Consider the following 23,378-nt stretch of genomic DNA (forward strand, 5'->3'; position numbering starts at 1 on the left):
ATAGTACGTCTGCGGGGAATATTAACAGTGATGATAAAAAGGCACACGGAGATATTTGCTCAAGAACAACCAAGAGATAGAGGAAGAGGAGTTTCTGAGAGAGAGGGAATCTGTGGAGGATTAAAACAAACTAATGCTTTTGCTTTTTTTTTTACCTGTTGAATCTTCCTGTAGGCCGACATCAAATGATAACTTATCGGTTTGTGACCTTGATGTCTTCAAACAAGCCAGGTACTGTGGTCAACACACACGGAAACACACATTTAAATTATTTGGAAAAATTCCATGACAATGTCGAAATTGTGTTAGGAGCTACCCAAATTTTAAGAACTCAGGTTTTAATAATGAATCCAAACGTGCAAACGTGCAAACATTTTTTAATCTAAAAAAAAAAAAAGCTATTATCTTGTCATATACCACATTCGGCTCCCGCTATAATTCAGATTAATGTCTTATATATTCTTACCATGGAACTGAAAGAGTGTCGTAGGAGGATGGCATGTCCGTACAGTAGCGTCTTGTGGCCACCACTCTGCGCTGCCTGAGGATATAATTCACACATATCCATCATGACGTAAATTACATGTCAGCTGAAGCTACACTATATGACCTTTGCGAGAACCAGAGAAAGACGGCCTCATGCTGGGAACCCATATCTTGAGGAAGGGGTCGTCTCCTTCTAAGATATGTGCAAGGATACTGGGTCATCTTTCCAGCAATCCAACAAGAGGAATGTGAAAAGCAAGGAATTGGACAAGTGGACACACTTGTGTGATTTAAGATGCAGGAAGGGAACAAATGATATCTCTAAAGGTGGAGAAATTTTGATGCTGCTTTTGTTCAGCTGGAAACGCCTTTATTATACTCACCTTTCTTATCAGCCTCTAGGAAGCATTAAGGTAAGACAAGAGTTTCATTATTCTAAGACTTTCTTGTCAGTGTCGTTGGTACAAACTATGTTTTAGAAGGAATAAATGTCTGTCACAATAAAAGTGCCCATGTGATACTAGTATATTATGTACTGTATTTTCCGGACTGTAAGGCGCACCGGACTATAAGGCACACCTTCAATGAATGGCCCATTTTAAAACTTTGTCCTTATATAAGGCGCACTGGACTATAAGGCGCACTATCGGCTTTTGAGAAAATTTTAGGTTTTTAGATGCGCCTTATAGTCCGGAAAATACGGTATATATGCATACCTGCGCTACAACTTAAACCTGGTTTCAGCTGGTCTCAAATCTAGGCTATTTTCTACCACCCAAGTCAGGTATGCGAGGGGCACGTAATAGAAAACACTGTCGGACTGTGTAGCACGGTCTGCCAAATCCTCAAAGTAGGCGTGAAAATTAAAATGCAGCAAACCTCCCGCTAACAGATGTAAATCATGAAAGCGATTCTTGAAATCATTCACTCTTTCACCATCTCCCTTATTCTGTTCTTTGTATATATGTAGCTCCACTGACTCCCACCACCACAGCCAGCCAGTAATTTGCTGCTGACTGCAGCAGTGGCTTCCAGCATTTGTGTGCAGCTTTTTGAGATATACCGAGTTTAATGCAGTGAGACACAGCCAGCTGCAATCACCACGACCAATAAACTAAAGTCTCCCACCCCTATACCACTGTGAGGCAGTCATCTATATTGAGGGAGCACAGTGCGAGTGATCGAGACTCAAAAACACTTAGGAGCTGCTGCCGCAATTGCTAAAATGAGAAAATGCTGCATCCGTAGCTAATTGAACTATAAAGGTAAAGTGTTTCAATCGAAATGGATATATGAAGAGGAGGATGGTGCAGATTATCATGTAGCTGTCAGTGACATATTTAATCTAACGGCACGAGTTCAAGATTAAGCTGTTTGCAATATTAGCCAAACTGTTATATTGTTGTGTTCTGCAAGGAGCCACAAATGGAGGCTCACATTTGATGTCATCAGGGCAGTGCCGTCTCTTTGATGGACTGATCTTAGTCTGCTGATGGATATCAAGCTCTGTGAGGTTGGCATGCACGTGGTGTGTTATCGCGATGTGTCCCCTGTGTCTCTCGGCTAGAAAAAGCTAAGCTGCAATTTACTTCAGCCAGCGTCTATTGATAAGCCCATCTGTTCCAAACCTTATTGATTTCCGCGCCTCGGACTTGACATATTCAACCTCCAGCTCTCCTTTAATGGTGCTTCATTCAGTGACATTTCAGCTAAGGCAAAGAATGAGTAAGAGGCAGACGATATTGATAACAAATATGCGCGGGTGGGAAAATTTACACCATAACAGATTCAAGAACCCTAAAAATTCACTGGGATATTTGAAACTAGTGAAAGGTTTAGAAAATAGTCATTTTATCTTCATCCTGGAAACAGTGCAGTATTACAAGCTCTCAACCTGAACCAAGTCTACAGTGGCACCTCCATTTTGCAGAAATATATAAATGTAATAAGACCGTCTTCTATTTCTTTGAAACAATCAACAGGCCTACAGGGAGTCCTTGCTTTATGACAGAGTTACTTTCCGAGATGGGTGATGTAACCTGCATTTGTTAGAAGGCGCCATAGTCCATCCAGGGATGGCTCCACATTTTTTTTTCTCTCCCTGGGCTAAAGGAGGGCTTGACTGATATATAGGGACGCTGAGAAAATATAAAATAAACTGCCGGAGGGGCTTTACTGGGGCCACACTGAGTTGAATGGCCTTGTGCTCCCCGATGTGCGTGGAGATGCGACAGCTTTGAGTTTATTTTCATTAAATGTAGAAGAACTTCCTGATCTAGATCAAACACTAATTTCCCAAATGAAAAATGTCTCATTGAGTGGTCTCATGAGTTCATTGGATTTAAAAAGCCCCGATGTAATAGGGCTATCATTGAACTCATGAAAATATGTGTAATTGAGCATTACCTCAGTGTTTAATATTTTGAGCTCCCTTTTCCCATAGCTGCCTTTTCCCATAATTCCCTGCCAGGAGTGGCGGAACCAATGGTCTCATCTTCTCACAGGCAGTCCTTTACAGCGGCAAAAGCTGCAGCCTTGATACCTCCATTTATCTCCAACGTCAAGGCAATGGGTATGAATCCGCTAACAGCTGAGGATTTATTGGACTTCTCGACATCATTAGCCACGTGACATTAAAATGAACAGGCTGAAAAGCTGAGGACTCCAAGTAATGGCGATTTTTTTTAAATTTTTTTGCTCAATCATTGTAGATTTTTGCTTCATCCCAGTCACAATTACCGTATTTTCCGCACTATAAGGCGCACCTGAAAACCTCCAATTTTCTCAAAAGACGACAGTGCGCCTTATAATCAGATGCGCCTTATATATGGACCAATATTGAGCTACTACAGCAGGCGTTTCCAAAGTCCGGCTCGGGGGCCAAATGTATATATCTTATATATGAACAAAGTTTTAAAATTGAAGGTGCGCCTTATAATCCAGTGTGCCTTATATATGGACAAAGTTTTAAAATGGGCCATTCATTGAAGGTGCGCCTTATAATCCGGTGCGCCTTATAGTGCGGAAAATAGGATACTAAATGAAGATACGGTGACAAATGTAAGCTTATCTGACAAGAATTATATAAAAGAAACGATACGGTGATGAACAACCAACAGAATGCCCTTAGGACAAAATACTCTGACACTAACATAGTGGAAGGGAGCTAATTTATTTGTCTCTCTCTATTCAGAGAGTAGTAAATTCTATATATTTACCACCAGTAATCCACATCAACCACAGTTCCTATTAAAAACTTTCACTGCATCGTGCAATAAAGACGAAAATTCAAAAGGTATGCGAGGTGAGCATACCCATCGAACCGGGCCACGTTTACTCGGCAAATAAAACAACAATGGAATAAATCGCCATGAATGAAACCGGAAACATTAATATTGAGGAAAAAATAGAGGCAAATGATGATAAATTCCCCTTGTATTGATTTAAAGTTTCCCTAACCTGCAGCTGGTCTCATTATTCTCGAAGTAGCTTGATAATGATCTTTTTGTGCAAAGTTTGTTTCTCCCAAAGAAAACTGTGAGGCTAAATTGCACTACTGCGTGTCCTTCCTACACATTAATATTCATGCAGACCAGGACCTCTTGGCAACCAGGGTCCCCTGATCACTGCAGTGGCTTTATTTAGGCTATTAATCTGTAAACTTAAACTATGCTGACTGCAGATACTGCAAATTAGCATAATTTCCAAATATGTACCAACACAGCTTGGTGTATGCAGTATATGAGTCTGCAACATCATTTATCTTTCCGTTTCAATCTGATGCGTGTGTGTATCACTGCTCACCGCTTCATTGTTCTGTCCACTTTTAGCCAGCATCTCTTGGAGGGCCCGGACTGACAAGGACTGTTCCAGCACGAAGGTACAGATGCATAGGTCTGGAGGGACGTACTGCAGCAACACAACAGAGCAACTCGGGTTAGTAATTAGCACACTTTGCCCTAATTGTTTTTTGGACTGGATTGAACAATTTAATGCAAATCTCAAATTGCAATCGACAAACGCAATTAGCCTATGCAAAGAAACGGAAGTAAGTCGATTCATAAGTAATTTAAAAAAGTAAGTAACAACAACGGAGCTGTATTAGAACGCCCTGTGACAGTAAATTGAACTAAATAGCCAGATGGAAGCAATATAGCTCCGCCCACCTCTATCTCTGCGGATGATTACCAGCAGTCCTTTGCCCCTCCGAGCATTTTTGAACTGCCCTATAGAGCATGGCGGTAAAATGAAGGTCCAGTGGAGCTGGAGTGGATGATGAGTGTCAGGATATACACTCCCAGGGCTAAGCAGCTTTTGTGACTTGACGTTTACCTCACCACCAATCGTTGGGGCAAATACGTAGCATTGCTGGGTGATGCCTTGGCTATATCATTTATTTATAACAACAAAAAGGGTTAAGATTCCTTTCCTCTCTTCAGCTTCAATGAAGATAGCAGGGAAGAACTGATTTGATACTTTCATCCTGGTGTTAATACAAAGACTGACAGGATTGACCTGCAGTTGGTTAATCACAATCAACAAGCCAATTGATTGGTTACCATGTACAGTAAATACACACTGCTTTGCTGCATCATTACCAGATCAGCTCACTCTTTCAGTGAATCTTTATCTGCTATGGGTTGAACAGGGTGCCAATGAAGAAGATAGAGCGCCATAAGGGAAAAACATCAATCAAATGGGTTTAATTACCACTCGATATGGGAAGAGAGTTCATTACCACTCCCCAATTAACACAAATACTCATTGTGAGACATGGTTGAGGGCAACATAGGTCACTGAAATGGTAGCTGGTATTATTTCTTGGATGGTTGGATAGAAGGTAGCTTACCTTTGCCTCGGACGTTGGTTCCAGGTAACACAGCCGGTTGCCCAGCCCCTCAGCTGCCAGGCAGAACTTTCGATTCTCCTTCTGGATGCAAGCCACGCACTGGAGCACCACTTCATCATCCTGTCAAGACAAAACAGACTTCAATCTGAGTGTGCACTCGTGCAGAGCACATGGCCACCCCCAAATCCTTTGGCCAGATGCCTTGGGACTGTCAGGTGGTCACTTTGCCGTTGCACTATCAGTGCAATAGTGATTGCAAACAGGCAGATCATTTGTGACTGATTATACCAAATTGCTGAATTTATATAAGTTTTAAAGGGAATAAACATATGAACTCTTTGGATTTCTCCATAAAATAGCCAAGATGTGGCCAAGTCTCTGTCACTGGTTTGGCAGCAGTTCAAATTTTCAACCGCAGTCGCACAATTTGGCAGTGTGAAAACAAACCGTGGCAGGGTTTCTAGAAAATAAAATGATGGGTAACATGTTATATTCTACGTATAATATCCACCATCCAGACCATTTGTGAGGTCAAAGAAGTATAGAGCAACACCCTGAATGCCAAACACATTTTCCTATGAGCAATAATTTTATATTCCTCCAGCGTATGCTGCAAATATAAAAGTGAAGTACACCACACAGCGTTAAAGCTTAACACACACACACACGCATAGTTGTTTTTCTCTCTCCCGACTGGCTAATTGGGAGGTTTTCCTTTCTAAATGTAATGATCAAACACATCCATGGCTGATCCCTTTGAGCCCGCCCAATCTCTTTAAGGCTATTTACACTGCTTGTATGCTGCAAATTAGTTTGAAGCAATTGATTGGAACAATCCAGAATTTGAAAGAAAATGAATAGCTTGCCTAAATGATGACATGTATTTTGTCTTGGACTAACATAGAACATTTTGTAAAAAAATTAACAGCACACCATTTCTATTGCTTCTAGAGCCGTTTTTAAAAAAGATTTGTTAGCATGCAAATACTGAAATGCTAAAAAGGATGTCATACAACATTCATGCAGATGGCTCACTGCAGTGAAGTTTTCTTCCACTGTTGCTAAGCACTTGCTGCCAGCTTGATTGCATATCAGTTCAATTATCCCCTTTTACCAGAAGCTACTTCTGCTTTTTTTTTCCCTCTCTGGAAAAAAAAAAATGCTGAAAACAAGCACCCAGTGCTACTGTTGCTTAAACACGATGAACTGAACTCATACTAGTTACTCTTTGTGATAGCAGACTCAGCAGAAATCCACTGATATGTGGCGTTACGGGACGAGGGGGGGGGGGGGTGTTGTACAATGGCCAGCTGCATTATTTAATGTGAGAAATGTGCTGAGAGCAGAATGCGGTGGTAATAAAGTAGCATTATACATAGACATTGACGGTATGTTACAGTACAGGCTGATGAAAGCTGCTTCATGTGATGCATGCACACACATTTTGCTACTCACTCGTTCGTTTTAAAGAGCTGCATGAAAATCGAAATGATAAGCCTCGGGGCCTTGATGTGCATGACACACTTTATTTTAGTTGGTGCTCATACGGGTCAGTACAGTGGAAGACTGAGCTCATAGTTAATTGTGCTATTAATATAATTGCATTAGGACAATGGCTAACTAACCTGGTTAATTTCCATGATATATTTGTTTCAGTCATTAGCATGTTGGCCTCATAATCTGAGGTTCGGGGTTAATATACGGTACATCTATATATGGGCATATATACATATATATCGGTATATAAGTTATTACAATTAATTAGATAATGATGCTTATTTGCCACTTTTGTTTCATTAGATAATTACAACATGGTAAATTTCTCAATAATATTGATACCTCAATATTCACCACAAAAAAAATACTGGATCCTCAGTGCCATTAGATTTCATCTTGTGATATTAAAGGGACCGAAAATTTCTCCCCAAACTCCAAAAAAAAATCCAAGATCACTGATATAAATGTTATTTGAAGACTCACAGCTTTGTAATGTCATCAGAGAGAATAATTCAATTACCCTAAAAGAATGTTAGGCTTGAGTTGAGTCTCCAAGGGCACCTTGAGATTGAATTTGACTCCCTTATGATATTCCCCCCTTTACACACACGTCCGTATTCCTTTGTTATGCGTTAATCTATAATCCTGTCGTCTCCATTGTGTGCAAACTGCAAGAACACTGTAAAATCCATTTATACCGCTGAGACCTGTGTGTGTAGCACAAAAGCATGTCAATGAGCACTCCCATCATGGTATTTTCCTACTTTTGACCAATCACGCTCCTTGGATGCATGGGGAAACGACAACATTGGCGGAGATTTTTTGCTTAGTGACTGTAGGGCTTATTGAAGGTCTTCTCTCCACTAATGCATTTAGCCAATCACTGGACAGGGGCTCTCTAAGAGTTACGGGCTAACCAGAGCTCGACTCCCTCTCCTTGTATCTAACACACGTGCTATCAAAGTACAACAGCATTCTTTAAAATCAATTAGGACTCCTGCATCGGGGTGCTAATGTGACTCCAATGTTGTGGCTCTCACAAAGGGGCCCGCTGCCAGCCAACAGTGTACATAGGCTGACTCAGATGTCAACACTTTGTACTTGACAAAATGTTACAGCTGGAGTACCAAATACAACTGTGCAGCGGTCTCACCCTGACAAGCTGCCTTTTTCTCCTCTCACATGCATTGTGAACTTTTAAAACAAGGACCATTAGTGGGGTGTGTATTTTTTTAGCAAAAATAAAGGAATAAACATTTGTGCAATAAGATGCCGAAATAATAGTGCTACGTGACAGCATTAGTGGTTTGTGGCAGTATTTTAAATTGGGTTTGTAGTTGGGGGAAGGAGGAACAAACAATGCACTGCTCCTCGTCCTCGTTTGACAAGGGAATTGGGGCTCTTTGCGAAGCATGTATTTTTAGGTGAAGAAGCTTCTTGGAGGGCTAATGGGGGTGTAGCACGAGCAGCGCATTTGTTACAGTCTGTACACAAAGCAAATTGTGGTACTTTGGTTTTCTAGCAAAATAACACTATTTTGTCAAGATACCACTTGCGGTAGTTGTTTTATTTTCTGTGTTTTTCTTTTGTCTTGACTCTGGCATGACCTTTTTTTTTGATAGGTCAACAAATGACCACTGCTGATTTTAGCTGGGTCAGTAACTTTTCAAATAAATACAATTATTCTTTGGATGTAAAACAAACTCTGTGGACATTCTCAGGAAAGAGAGTCTTATATACAGAGACACTGTTATGTCAAGTTCTGTTTACTTTAGGGACTGTGATGGTACGCAGGTGAGAAGGTCACGTGTCGACTAAAGCACAGCTGAGAGTCTTTGCAACAGAGTGGAGAATGGGAGACAGTGGGGGGGGGTGGACAGGCATTTCTCATCAGTTCTGAAGAGAGCCTTTGTGTCACTTTGCAGCTGTTACACGGGAATGAATCTTATGTGCGGACAAAGCTACCTTAACGCCAATATCCGAAAAAAAAAAATATATGCCTGCAGGGGGGAAAGACAGGGAGGTTGTTTTGTTTTTACATGTGACATCACAAGTGGGGTTGTCACGAACTGTAAAACTTCTAGTTAAATCAATTCCTAAATATTCTTCGGAAACAAAAACCTTCCCCGAAGCATTGAGATAGAGAATTGTTTTCTTTCGGGATTTGCCTCGAGCCTCAGAGGAAATTTCACCTTCTCCTACGAGGGAGGGCAAAGTAAGCTAAACAGCACCAGATTGCTGCAGTTAACACTTCACTAAATGGCTTACAGTAGGAAGAAAAAACATTGGACCCCGTTATAGGCTGATAGTGATGCAAGTGATCTCGGCGAATGATTCACAAGCTCAGCCAAAGGAAAGACTTTTAATGAATTATGTGACACACTGACAATGTTTCTGTGGTAACACAGCCGTCGCTTGCACAGCTTGAGGTACCTCTTAAGAGTGAGGACGAACCAGGTTCTTCTTCCTCAATGCATTAAGAAATTGATTTAAACAATTAAATTTAACGTAAAATAAATATAATTTAGATGACTTGTATAACCTAGACACGCAAAATATACAGTAAGAATGTCTTCCACGGAGAGAAGCTTCCTTTACTGAGCTACTGCAGAACACCGCTGCTTAACTCCGAGCCCGCTTGCAGCTTCATATACGAGCAGCGCTCTCGCAGGATCTGACACGTCGCGATTTCAATCATTAGATAACATCTTCAGCACCCTCAGACGGCAGCAGCTCCATTTAGTGGCAATACATTTGTATACATACAAGTGATATTGCAAATGAACACGAGGAATCTGACATTATAACACTGACACCATGAATGAATATAAAATGGAGAGAAATACACTTTGGGGGAATGGTTTATATTCATCGTGCTGCAATAAATACTGGTGAGGTGTTTTATCATCGCAATATAAATGCAGAGGATTGCTCATGTTGTTAGCATGCAGACAACAGGTAGAGGTGGATTTGTGTCGGGGGTGGACATTGTTGTGGATTGAAAATTGGGTGGCAATGGAAACTGCTCTGTTATCCGCATTTTTTTTTTTTGCTGGTGCATCTTCATAATATTCCCCACTTTTTTCCTTGCTTGTTTCTACACTGCCAGTCATCGCCCGAATGTAACATGAGCCTTCGCGTAAACAATCCGAGCATTGCCACGGCATCGTCACATAGCCAGTCTGGTCTTTTCAAAGTCAGTACACCCACTCAGACTGATAATAAGTCCCTAAAATATATATATACAGGTATCCCTGCAACAGTGAGGTTGCGCTTAATTATCAACACACGGCATACCTTAGCGAATCCCTCCTTTTGCTCCCTACTGTGTCCACTCTAATGACACAACACACAGTGAGCTACCAATTCATTTAGAGGACTACTCGTAGGATAATGAGCAGTCTGATTCATGTGACCAGAAGCTGATGTTCTATTCAGATTATTCCCGGCTCATTATGAAGCCACATCTTAAGGCACTTCCAATTTCAAACAGGGTGTATACAAGTTTGGTGGCTTGTGGAACCATTCGGAGGAAGCAAAGTCTCCAATCAACACTGCTCCTCTTCCTGTCAAGGCCAAATTATCCACAACCGACTCAACTTCAGGTATTGCCTCAATTCTTTTCCTCTCCTCCCACAGAGTTGGCTTTATAGGCAGCAGTCCAGCAGGGGTAATTTCAGCTCCCACTCCAGGGAAATTACTTTGTGTTGTTGGAGAAGAAGAAGCAGTTTGCAAACTGCTTTATCAAGCGCTTTGACTCCAATAATGGATGACATTTGGATGCCAGCAAGGAACATATGGGCGAGCCAAAGTAGTGACTTAAATGCATCTCTTTGTATATACATGGATCCATGTTGAGCATTCATTTCTGCAAGAACGAGTTATGAATTGATCACCTATGCTACATAAATGTGTTTATGTGTTCGTCCATGCAGTGCTTGGACTGATGAATAATTTCTGCTGAAGCACGTCTGGTGCAGCCTGACTGCACCACAATTTTTCCCACATTTGCATTCACCACACACATCAAGCTCATTCACTGACCTAAAAGTACCAAATCCAAAAATAGGATAGCCTAAGGGGAAAAAGTGTTATTATGAAATTATGCCAGTTTTATTCTTTCCCAGAAAAAAAGAATGTCAGAATGGGGTAGAATGTCAGTTCCATTTAGGAGAGGGAGGCGGGCGGATTTGGTGACCTCTATGCACTGCGGTTAAAAGGTTGAGTGGCTGTGAGGACAAACGAGCAGGAGGTATCTGACGACAGTGAGCGAGAGAAAAGAACGTTTTAAAAGATCACTGCTGTTCTTGGGGGAAGGAAGTGCAGCGGCTACACATTCAAGACTCCATCACTTGCGTACGTGGTTGGTGCCAAAAGGCTGTGCTATATTAGGCCGACAGTATTGTTTCTTTAAACTTCTACCAAGGCAGCCTACACTGCGTATCACATCGCACCTTGTCTGTTCTAATCATGCTGGATGGCTACGATCAGGAATAACAATGAACATTTGAATAATTCTTGCTACCCTTAGCTGCGTAGACCTGATGTTGCTGCACAGACCAAGCCTGGAGCAACTGTCTGCTCTCACTGCCAGGCTATCACATTTAAATACATTCATTCACTGGTCATAATATTAGGTACACAATCTTAAAGGATCCAGAAGAAAAATGTGTGCCATTATAAACATAACTGTTAATATTAATGAACAATACGCCTGTAGTGTTGTTGTTCCAGCAATGTTTTGCATCTCCTACTGAGAATTATTTGTAATATTTCACCTCTTAGGTAGCTTGTAAATTATTAAAAGCTGCTTTCATTCTAATGAAATTGACTATAAATCCGTTAATCCCTTTAATAAGTACTGTAAACCAAAACATTACAGACCGTCTATATAACTGTCTTGATGATGTACTGCCTATTGTAATCAATGTAAATTAATATGTATCCGACAGTGTCAATCATAACTGCATATAATTATCGTTACAAAAGCAAATTTTTGTGACTACTCATGGAAGAGGAACTGTAATTGTGAGCGTACAGTATGTAGCACAAAGCATGCACAAGACTTCTTATGAGGCTTTTTGACTGGGGAATTATTCTGTAAATAATTTAATGACAGATAAAAGTCACTGTTACGATATTGAGAAAGATTTGAGATGCAGCATAATGAGCTTGATGGACTTGTTGTCAACTTCCTCCTAAGACTGCATAGTGCATTTGCATAGCACACTATGGAATCTGCTCAAACAATAAAGCGCGAGTATTATCACTGTCGTCAAGATGTGCACAAGGCTCATCAGGTTATTTATGTTATGACGGAAATTTAAAATAAAATCCCACTTGATTAGCACTTGATTTAAAATATAACCTCCTTTGCATGAGATGAGAATAACATTTACGACAAAGAGAAGTCTGCAGAGCATCACATTAGGAAACGTGTACTCACAGTTCTGAGGAACTGAATCTCATCCTCTCCTTCTCCACCTTCAGCCATGGCTGCAAGTGAGCCCGCTCAAGCGCTGGCTCCTCTTCCTGGTCGACGTGAGCATGCAGTTAATCCACGGTCATACAGCGGCGAGACTGCCAGCCAAACCCCGGTGCACAAGCCTCCTTCACCGGTGGCCCCGGGGGAGGAGGAGGGGGTGGAAGGAAAGGAAGGAGGAGGAGGAAGGAGGAGAGTGTACAGATAGGATGCTGATGCTGATGCTGATGCTGACTTGGGCGACGGTGGACGCCGTGGTGTGGAAACAAGGAGAAAAAATATACACATCTGCGACGTCAGCTTTCAGAACGTGTCTACACTAGGACATATTCAAACCACGATAATAACAATCAGTGTTGTTTATTTGAGACAAACGCGCTCGGAAACCTTGCAAAATAGACCGTGCAAGCGTGCACGTTATCTCATTTGCTTCAATTTATGAGCTCAGACGATCAACACGTCTAAACAATGTTTGGCCACAGCTGAGTCCCGAGCCTAGGATCCATGATAGTAAAAAATAAATAAAAAAGATCTTGAAACGACCCTAAAAGCTGCAGAAATTCAAGAAAGTCATTTTAGTTCCTGAAAATTCACACGTTTGTGATTTGAGGAATTATAGTACGCATCAGTCACTCAGTGTGGTTGTGTGCAATAACTGTATTTATGCGCTCATTGAATTTTATCCAATGCTACCCTCTAGCGGCCTTAAACTGTCAGTGACTGTATGAACGTACATATATAATGAGGGCATTACCTGCTAGGCAATTGCAATACAATTGATGATTAATATTCTTCACTAAGATTGTTTTACATTGCAATGTGCATGCAGATGTAGCTATTAAAGAGTCCTGTAAAAAAAAAATCTTATCCTGCTCTCGGAAAAATCTTCGTTTCATTATTACTTGACCCAGTCTGCCCCCCACGCCCCAAAAAACACAACATTTAATCACTGACCAAAGAATTTTTCACTTTTAAGAATTTGATGTGGTTACTTCTTAATAGCCAAGATAGCGATATCGATGCAATTTGAAATGATCTCATTAGTGAAAAGCACTTTTGGCAACAGCTAAAGGAGAGTCAATGACAAATGAGTGTTCCCTGATATAGGTTATGCGTGTCATCTCAAGATGTACAGCGTCTGCTATATCGGTGGTCGAAATTAATTGCAATGTTGGAAAGTTTATTCTGCTAAATTTTAAAAGTAAAGCACACAATATATTATACAGATTAATGCATGTATTAAAATTCTTTTCAGAAGGCCGATTCTCATGTAATTTCTGTATTTCAAATAATTTTGATTATGCCAATTTTTAATTGCTTGTCATGGTGATATATTTTACGTTTTTCTAAGTTTTGTTTGCTGGAAGCAATATTTAAAATTAAATAATAAGAAAAATATTTCATTCTGAATCTATTGAATCCACGAGTTACTTTTTTTAATTCAACCGCTGAAATGTATTATAAATTGTGTAATATTTATTTTATTTCTAATATAGCTATGCAACTGTATATCATTTTTTCGTCAGCTGTTAATTTCTGATTTCTAGGTAAACATCAATACTATAATATTAATACCTTACTCTTGTGTACCTCGTGATGCTATACAAGAATAAACTACGACCAAATCAACCATAAAAAACAGTGACTTAATATAATGAATCCAAATGGGACCGAGGTTCAGCCCCAAGATTGCCCACTGGGTGGCACTGTTTAGCTTTAGGGCTGCGGGAAAAAGATGGGGAAAAAGAGAAAAAAATAATCTGCGTGCTTTTGCAACGTGTACAGCAGACGTCAAATTCTAAGGAATACCGAAAGCTTCCATCAAAAAAAAAAAAAACTAAATACATTGTTGTGAACTACCGTTAGAGACCTTGGCCCACCTGCGTGCTGCAGCCGCACTGGCTCAAAATGTTTAGAAGCAGGTCTCATTGAAAATGAGCCAATGACATCACAGTTGGGCAGTGCAGATTCCATCTATTGGATCAGACTCTTGTCAATCGTGGAGGAAGACCCCAGTAAATCAGCGGTAAGTCCTTCTGGCTGGCTGCAAGCTGCATCACAGACATGACCAAAAAAAATATCTTGCCAGTGAATTGGGTAAGTAAATATATGTTTTGTTTTTGTCGAAGTGTCCCGATTTAACATACTGCAGGCGCACTTGGATATTGCGCACTTTGCTTTTCCACCGTAACCCAGTCCTGCAAACTGAAGCAATGTAAATCTGACAAGACATCTCGTGTTCTGTTGTGAATTTTGCAGTAAATATTGCGCAATATCTCATAATTTATTTTTGTAATTTTGTGAGCAGCGTCACAAATGCCAGTCAAATGATGCTATCGTTGTGTTGCAAGGTGACATCAACCTCATGGGATTAAGATGTAAACAGTAGAGACAATTTCCAAGTGTTAAAAGTTGTCCATAGCTGATTGGAATAAAAATTTAAAAAATTAAACGTGCGTGGTTTATCAGAAAATGAGGAGAGAAGGCAAACGCGACTAAAATAGGGACTCCATATCATGAAACATTTACTGACTGTGCCATCTCATCATTAATGTTTCAGCTTTCTTGTGGCACTAACACGTCAAATGCCGGGATTTGTTATTTTACCATTTAGCAAGCCGGGTTGACTTTGAACTTCAGTCAATGTCACTGTCCACAATTAAAAATAATAATAATAATATGCAGCTAATGATGTAATGGTGTAAATGTCAACAATATTCATCTTTTTATGCACGTTTCATATATTTTGTTTTGCTGTGTACTTTGTAACAGCATCAGGATGGGCCATAGGATGAGCAGTCAAATCCATCTGCAGGTAGACCACCTGCTGAGAGATTTTTGGTGACCACCATGTCGCCTGTCATGGAGGGAACACATACTGTTTTGCTTCTGTATGTGCCCATCCGTGAGCTCAGCAACATCAGCCTTTATTTCCCAAAGCGTCCCGTCCCGAGTTTCAAGTACAAGAGCCTCACCCCTCCTTCAGCCTGGACCCGTAATGACCATGACTGTGGAAAGGAGGATCTCGCTGTGTCCAAACAAAGAGGCCAGTCTTCCAACTCCTCGGGCAAACCCCTCAGCTACCAGCGGGCAAAAAAGGCTGCGGTTGCAGAGCTCTGCTTGCGGTCTGCAGAGCACCACCAGTTGTTGGCCGACCTCTTATCCCTATGCAGGGATTGTGCCAACAAAATCAAAATGGGTAACCAGGACGGGAAAATGCGGGATTACGTCGAGGGGCCGGAGGTTGACCCAGGAGGTGAGGTCGTCGGCAACAGCAACTTAAGTTCTCTTGAGCAAACAGCAACAAAGAACAGAAAGATAAAGATGAAGGGAGGGAAAAATTCTGCAAAGTGTTCCCCACACAGTCAGATGAAGACAGACACTTCAAATGGAACTCCATCCTTTCATCGTCCTGCTAGGAAAAGTCTAACCAAAGTATCTACAATGGAGGAGATTGCAGATACACCATCATCTGTCCAAGAGTCTCCAAGTTCTTTTATCAATCTAGTCAGTAATCCTCTCCTGCCCATGGAGGTACCCTTCAACCAGGAGGTCTGGGACTTTATGGAGGACAACAGGACGTTTGACTCAGATGTGGATTTCTCCAATGACTTCTCAGAGTATGACAGCGAGCAGGGTTTTCAATCAGCCTCCTGCAGCCTGATGGTAGGCCTGACCCGAAGGGAAAGTGGCAGCAACCTTCGGCCTGTCAAGAAGTTCCCAACAGAGAGCACGACAGTCAAGTCAACCCAACAGCTGCACGGTGAAAGCAACCAGAAGGAAAAGGGGGCGCGGGTGGTCGTTAAAGTCCAGGATTTGGAGGGGAATGTGCAACGTGTCAGTCGAACAAGCCCGAATGGGTCAGGGTCTTCTGATTCGTATCCAGGAACCAGCTCAAATGGACAATCGAGAGAATCAAACAGAAATATTCATGTTAGGGTCAGTCAAGGGAAGCTCGCTGAGGGTCTACGGTTGCCTCTTTCCCATACCCATGAACTCCCACCCTTAGCTAGACCTCACACTAAGAGCCCATCTTCACCTGCTACCTCCAACGGTCTCCTGAGCATGTCCCCAAGCCCGAAGCTTAACCATCGCAGAGTGCCGCTCTCAGACAATGATCGAGACAGCTCCAGCAACACGGACGAGCCCAAATTCTTCTCCGAGGTCACTGACAAGAATGGCAACAGGCGAACCGTCGTCCATCTGGATTTGAATCTCAGTAGACGGCCAAGCAACTCGGGAAAGTGGAATTCTTCTGGCAACTCCACAACCACAGGTGAGCAATTTTGAAAACCTCCTTCATGAAATCTTGATGCTAATGTTGACATGTACACTTTTTTATTTTGTCACACCAGCTTTTGTCCATAATTAATTTTGATCTCAAATAGTCCGGGATACATCCTGTTTTCATGTATCGACAATAACGCGTGACATCCGATACAAATTAAAAGCTACCCAGCAGAGTTATACAAAGACCAAGCGGGCTCTGAGAATAATTTGGTAGATGATCCCTTTTTAACTCTCTAAGCACTGCAGCCAAGTTGGAGATTAGTGTCTCTGATCAAAAGGCTCAAACTCGAAGCAAACCTCCACCCGACCATGGTTCTCATGAGCACTGTGTTAACTGAAGCATTGCCAATTTGCTGCCACCCTCACAACCCCCATCCTCTGCAAAAACTTAAGAGGGAACTGACACAGGGTCACCAGCAGGTATGAAAAGGAATTAGAATGTCCTTTTTTTTGCAAATTGAACAATTTAGTGGAGACAGGAGATAAATCAAATTGACCTAAAATGTTCTGAAGGGGTCGATATTCACCATGTATTTTTTTTTTTTTTTTAAACATTACAGCTAGCATACTAGATGAAGGCTATAATTGTACTTTCACTTAATTTGGCAAACTAATCCGCAGTCAATGTCTCTCTCTCTCGCTCTCTTTAGTCCTCCAACTTAATACTTTTCATATTTATTGCCTGGCGTATGGCCGGCAGTTTCCTAATCAGATTACCCCGTACGTTCCAGGCTCCAGCAAGGTCATATGAAACCGAAAAGTGCAAGAGCGCCTTTCTATTTGCATGATGTCAGTCAACATAATATGGAGCATTCTTAGGCTACTGACAACAAGGGTCAGCTCTTTTCAGGTAATGAAGTAGATTTGGCTAACACAAGCTCAGTGTTTCTTTTTTTTAGAGTCTCACGCTGTTGCAGAGAAATACAGCCCAAAGTTATCTCTCTTGCTCTAGCTTAATTGCAACAAGGTTTATTGAGCAACTGTTTAAATTCACATACACCAGTGGAGTGAAACAAAGCTAACCAAATTGTCTGTGCCTGAGTTGGGAGGCTGTCAATCCCAATAAAAGCACTCTTTAATAATCCTCCATTCTCTGCTTCCGATTTGCCACCAGAATTGTATTTCAGATGAAAAATGTGGAAGCTTTTACGTCAGTCTGCTTTGGTTCTCAGATGAGCTTTTTCTCTTGAGGTTCCAATGTTATTTGATTTAGTCGACCATAAAGCATCCCGGGACCATTGAAGAAGAATAACCGGTCAGAGTGGCAAGTGGGTTAATCCATCATCTTTGACGACGCCCCGCTGTCACATTGGAAGGTTCCTGAGTCATGCAAAACCTAGACAGACTTATTGAGCCTATGACACGGCAACACCCACACATTGTGACAGCTGCTCATTTTCACAATTTCATCACTTCATTCTCCTTTATGATGAAGAAACACCTGCAAAACTGACCTCATGTTCATATAGATAACTATTATTCAGTTTTAGATCATGTAATGCTTTTCTTGTCATACTTAACTATGTCATCTGAGAACATCCTCTTATCCGCACTGCGTGTTGCCACTTATTGACATTATGAGTCTGTCTCGGCAGGGAGGCAGATTAAATGACAATAATCTTACATTTCCCCCCGCCGGGGTCGATCCAAAGATTGCATGCATGTGCTAAATGAAGCCCTATAAATAACCAATCAAATAGTAGCTGTTTATTTGAAATAATAGTTGCAGTTTCCTCATTTCCTAATGCCGCTACAGAGTTTCCAAAGGTACAGTTGTTATATTGCAACACTGTGTGCAGTCATTCAGAACTAGACTGCAGTATTTGGCTGACGGAATTAAGATAACACCACTCTGGCCAGATGGAGGCAGTGTAGGCTCTCTCTCTCTCTCTCTCTCGCTCACTCTCTCGCTCACTCTCTCGCTCTCTCGCTCTTTCAGATAAATTGCATACTGCAGTCACTGCTGCTCATACTAGCTCATTGTGGTGGCAGTTTTGAGTGTTTTCCATTATCCTGCAAAGCTTTCCCACTTGGTTGTGTGTGTGCATGTTTGAGATTTCAGGGTGGCGACGGGGAGTGCCATGACTGAATTTAAGGCATTTGGCCCAAGGTCAAATTGCAGGAGCCTATTCGAAGGGACTACCAATAAGCATTCAATGCAGTCACACTGCAGTCACCTTATTTCATGTCAATGACACTTGCTAGAAAATGAGACTAGGATGTGATAGTATTTCTAAGTCTTTGCTTTTTGTTCTCTATGTTTTGTCTTCTTTTATCATCTTTCATCACCTATAGTGCTCTCCTTTCTCTTTTTGCATCAATGATACCCACGTGTCACTTTGTGTGTTCTTTCACATTCCGCTCCTGAAGTTGATGTGCTTTGACATGGGAGTCCAAAAGCATGCAAGGATGCTTCTACAGGTTTGCCACTGAAATGTTAATACCAATAGCACTACATTTAGAATGGTAATATGAAATGTAGAAGACAATTTATAAATCTGGATTCTGAAAACTTAATCCTGCTGCGGCTGCATTTTTCTCCTCACCGGACAGGAGAGGGCAGGCGAGGTGAATTTATATAGCCGCATTTTAGGTTGCAGCTTTTTTTTTTTTTTTTTAAACAATAACATGCAGTTGAAAATATATATACTAAAGGTGTTTTTGGGATTGTCCATAACGCATCATTATAGCTTGCTGCTGGTGTTGCCTGTAGGAAGAGAGCCGAGTAAGTGGAGATAAAAATAGCTTAGTGCCCCCGAGGCTTGCAGAAAAACAGGACTCTTTATCGCTCAACATTTGATGCTAAGAGATTATGATGCGTCCTTTCAAACCAATTGTATTATCCACACAGGCGAGGCTACACACTACAAGCACAACTTGACTAGCCACTCAGCAACTCTGCATGCAACACACACTTCAAATTATGCTGAGCTTGTGTCTGTGTTTGTGTATCCCCCCTACATTAGACGACTCCCTCCTGCGTCATGATGATATTTGGATGCTCGATGACCCCCAGGAGACCCTGTCTCGTGTCCCCCGCCCCGATCACCTGGATTTCCTACGCATTACACCACCAGAGGATGACATCATCGGGGATACACCTTATTATCCCAAGCTGGAGTGCACGGTGAGGGTCCCTATGTTTCAACACCATACATTCACAATATTGCCCTGATGTTTTTCCCCAAGCACATGATTGCAAATTCTTGAAATGGATTAAAGGGTCATGGATTCTAATCTGCAGACAGATCCCAAGATAAAACTGACTCAGATAAATCCTTGTTGTACTAAATATTTTACCATTTAAACTTTTTAAAGTGTGTAAACGACAATTACAAAACAGCTTTTGCTATGAAGCCTCTTCTAGTTTTTCATTCCTGTAGCTGATGAGGTGGATTACTTACTTTTTAGATGTGTTTTTTAAATCAGTCTAAGACATATATTCTTCTAAAACTGTCTGCAATGATGTTTTGCGTTAATGGTGACAATACTAGTGCAAGGCTGAAAAATTAATTAGTGACTTGACATTAATTAAAGTGACAGCCCTGCAACATACTTTTGCAGCATTCTCACACACCCAACGCCTTATACACATATTGCCTCTGCTCCAGTTCTGTTGTCACACCTGGATCAACAAAGTGAGAGGCCAAAATGTTTTCTAAACAGCGTTATATAATGGCGTGATTTTAAAACAAAGTATTTACTCCCTGCAGCTGAGCTCAGGTTTTTGGATCAATCCATGTAAATACGGTTCCATAACGATAACGCTTTGCAATCAATGCTGTGTTAGAGCCTGTGAGGGGATTTAGTGTGTGTGTGTGTTCGGGTATGGAATACCACTGTGGTTACATAACAAAATCCGGCAAAAGCCCACATTCTTGTGAGCCTTTTTTTTTTCATATGCATGCATGATATAAATTCTGAAAGTCATACATATAAATAGTGAAAATTATTATATTATTGTACCCGAGGTCTACCTTGTAGTTTAATTTGATTTGTAAATAACGATGAATTTAGTAAGAAAAAAAGACATCTAGAGTTTTGCCACAACAAAATCAGTGTGAAAACTTATATTATAAATTTTAAATTATATTATATTATTATAAAACCTGAAAGTCAGCCATATAAATAGCACAAATTATTATATTATTGTACCTGAGGTCTACCTTTGTACTTTCATTTAATTTTGAATGTCAATAAATAAGTTCAGTAGAAAAAAAAAGAAATCTAGAGTTTTGCCACTCCAACATCAGTGTGAAAACAGAATTTCCATTCACACAGTTACAATGGGCGAAAACATCATTGCACATTCTTCCATGGGTACAGATTAGGTGTTCAATCCATGAGATTATGCAAGGCACTCAAAAGGCAATGACCTTTTGTTGCTTGCAGCAACAAGAGCAATGTAAAATAGAAAATAACCCAACCCAATTTGGAGCAGCTCAGAATCATAAATAAAATGGAAATAAGGGCAGTTATGACTAATTGCAGTCCGAATGAGTCAGACTCAAATACGGAGTACTCTAACCGTACCTAATGTTACTCATCAAACCAGTTTTATGAGTTTTAGCTATGTTAGCTGACTCTTTATTGCCAATTGCTCTCATTTGCTTCTCCAACTGACCACACAACGGCCTTCTGTGTTTACTGCTTTGCCACGCTGCCATTTTTTGAATGTGATGTAAGCAGACACCTGCGGCTGGTACGACAGGTTCCCTCCCAGAAAGGGAGGGGTCTAAAGAAAGGCGTCCGCAGACTGGGTAGACCAGTGAGACGCTTTTTCTTTTTTTCTCTCCCCCTCAACCTGCAAGATTTGTTTTTTTTTTCTCTCATGCAACACTCGCCTGGACTTCTCGCTAAAACAGATTGCTAAAGAAGATAGACGTGAAGCAGAAGGAAAAGCTCAGTCATGGACCACAGACTTTATGGCAGCAGCAAGAGAAGGATAATCCACATCATCAACATGGAAAATACAGCTCACCTTCTGGGAATAGTTTGAATAGCTCTGTGAAAGTTGAACTTTCTCCCGTCAAGATTACAACAGGATATAGATCCAGATATTGAACAGATTGACCTGACACAAGAAACTTTCTCAGAGAACTTTTTTCCACTACACTAATAGTTTTTCTTTGACTCAATGATTATTCAACTTGCGTCACACATACAGTAGCATTGTTATTAGTGCTCTCTTGGAGAAGGTAAGAAGAGATTTGTCCATACAAAGACCTTTTTGTTTCCTGCCAAAGTTTGAGGTGGAATCGGAGCAGCCATATATTTTAGTTTTTCTTTCACTTTATGCCAGTGTGACGTTTGAATGAGAATGGACATGGACAATCCGAGTAATATCTCTGATGCACAAAGACCAAAGCCCTCTAGTACTTTGATAAGTGTCTTTAACAATATTCTCACTAGGGACAGGTCAGATATGCAACCTGCTGTGTTGACGTCCTTTAAGGAAGTGTCAGATGATGAAGTATGTCAAACTCAAAATGGGCTCAAAGAGAGTGAGGAGCTATCTCCGAGGGATGTTGTTCATTCCTGGGAAACTCACAAGGAGTCCGACAGTCCATTTAAAGGAGAGTTGTCACACTCGTTAGACCAAGACACAGTGATCGGAACTAGAGTGGATACATATAGTGACTCTGAAAATGAACAGGAGGGGGCGGGGCTTCAAAGTAGAAGCCTATCAAAGAAGTTGTTGATTGTCAGGAAGCCAACCTTACCTGGGGATAGCAAAGATTTAAGTGATGGAGATGCACAGCGAGATGCCACTGGAGCAGATATACCACAGTTTCGAACACACAGGTTTAAGACATCACCTTTGGAATCATTTTTGTCTGCAGACATATCCAGTCGAAGTACTATCTTGTCAACTTCAGGAATATTTAACAGAGGAGAAGCAACAACCATAGAAGACCACGGAAGTAAACAAACAAAAGAAGAAATTGATTGTTCTCGGCCAGTTCCCGCCATCATCCTAAATGATAATGATAATACATTATCTGGAACATGTGAGCAAAACTACGATGATCGACTGCCTCGCCAAGTGACCCCCTCTTCAAGTCTTGAGGAGCGATCAAAAAATGGGGAAACAAAACCAATACTGCAATCATCAAGTGATCTCCAGCAAAGTGACAAACTTTCCCCCCAGCATTCCATTTCTTCAAAAACTCCATCCAAGGACACGACATACTCTTCGCCCAATTCTTTTCAGATGCCGGCTCTGTTTAGTGGGCTACGGGTGCTCAAGAAAGGAGCAGTTGGGGAAGAGAGAGAGACTGTGTCCGAGATCAAGCAGAATGAGAAAGATGCTGACCTGGCATTGCTCAGTTTAAAGAAAACAGTCAACAAAAACAAGCTCCTACCTGAGCAGAAGTTATCAGCTACAACCAAAAAACACCTTGAGCCTAAACCGCTCTCGGAAAATCTGAAAAACAGTCCGCACCTTAACCTTGAAGTTGAAGCAGAAGCTAACAAAAAAAAGGAGTCTGAGGCCGGAGTTGAAGTTGCAGGTGACAAGACCTCCCAACCAGAAATCAGGAAAACCTCCGACTTGGCATATGATACATTCCGGAGTATTTTTGGCCCTAAATCTGTCAAAAAGGAAAAAACTGAACCTGTGGATCTGGAAGCGGTGAGAAGGAAGATTAGGAATGACAAAGAAAGTCTCCGATCTATTTTTGAGAGAGCCTCCAAATCTCCCATCAGGGAACTCAAAGCCCCCACTGAAGCTAATGTATGTCATCACCTCCCACATATTCACATTTATGATTA

The 23,378-nt window shown here is 41.2% G+C and overlaps 2 protein-coding genes and 1 long non-coding RNA gene across 20 annotated transcripts in view; 2 read left to right on the forward strand and 1 right to left on the reverse strand.

The window, feature by feature from the left end:
* The window catches only part of LOC148385368 (uncharacterized), a 56,194-nt gene extending 44,194 nt beyond the window's left edge, over nt 1-12,000 (forward strand). Inside the window, exons 12-16 of the long non-coding RNA XR_015863531.1 lie at nt 2,957-3,058; nt 4,317-4,422; nt 5,360-5,550; nt 10,326-10,437; nt 10,525-12,000. This is a non-coding gene — a long non-coding RNA (uncharacterized LOC148385368). The remainder of the gene's footprint in view (nt 1-2,956; nt 3,059-4,316; nt 4,423-5,359; nt 5,551-10,325; nt 10,438-10,524) is intronic.
* LOC148385369 (ryanodine receptor 3-like) overlaps nt 1-12,559 on the reverse strand; it is a 55,560-nt gene extending 43,001 nt beyond the window's left edge. For 10 of the 16 annotated variants that reach the window (XM_088401307.1, XM_088401306.1, XM_088401303.1 and 7 more), the window contains exons 1-6: nt 12,279-12,559; nt 5,336-5,455; nt 4,291-4,395; nt 870-884; nt 467-541; nt 156-234 (exon numbers count right to left, since the gene is read on the reverse strand). In XM_088401307.1, coding sequence (XP_088257433.1) covers nt 156-234; nt 467-541; nt 870-884; nt 4,291-4,395; nt 5,336-5,455; nt 12,279-12,326 — 442 coding nt within the window. In that variant the 5' untranslated portion in view covers nt 12,327-12,559. The remainder of the gene's footprint in view (nt 1-155; nt 235-466; nt 542-869; nt 885-4,290; nt 4,396-5,335; nt 5,456-12,278) is intronic. The other 6 variants (XM_088401304.1, XM_088401297.1, XM_088401309.1 and 3 more) reach the window with 3 other exon arrangements.
* A 1,759-nt stretch (nt 12,560-14,318) lies between these two features.
* Nucleotides 14,319-23,378, forward strand: part of LOC148385370 (formin) — a 31,764-nt gene continuing 22,704 nt past the window's right edge. For 2 of the 3 annotated variants that reach the window (XR_015863529.1, XM_088401311.1), the window contains exons 1-3: nt 14,319-14,411; nt 15,087-16,590; nt 19,571-19,731. Coding sequence is in view for 2 of the 3 variants with exons in the window: in XM_088401311.1 (XP_088257437.1) it covers nt 15,165-16,590; nt 19,571-19,731 (1,587 nt within the window). In the remaining variant the exon portion in view is untranslated. Of the gene's footprint in view, nt 14,412-15,086; nt 16,591-19,570; nt 19,732-21,336; nt 23,341-23,378 lie in introns of those variants that run through there. The other variant, XM_088401312.1, reaches the window with a different exon arrangement.

Source organism: Syngnathus floridae, chromosome 16 (assembly GCF_059516105.1).
Source record: "Syngnathus floridae isolate MCC-2025c chromosome 16, RoL_Sflo_1.0, whole genome shotgun sequence".
Taxonomy (NCBI): domain Eukaryota; kingdom Metazoa; phylum Chordata; class Actinopteri; order Syngnathiformes; family Syngnathidae; genus Syngnathus; species Syngnathus floridae.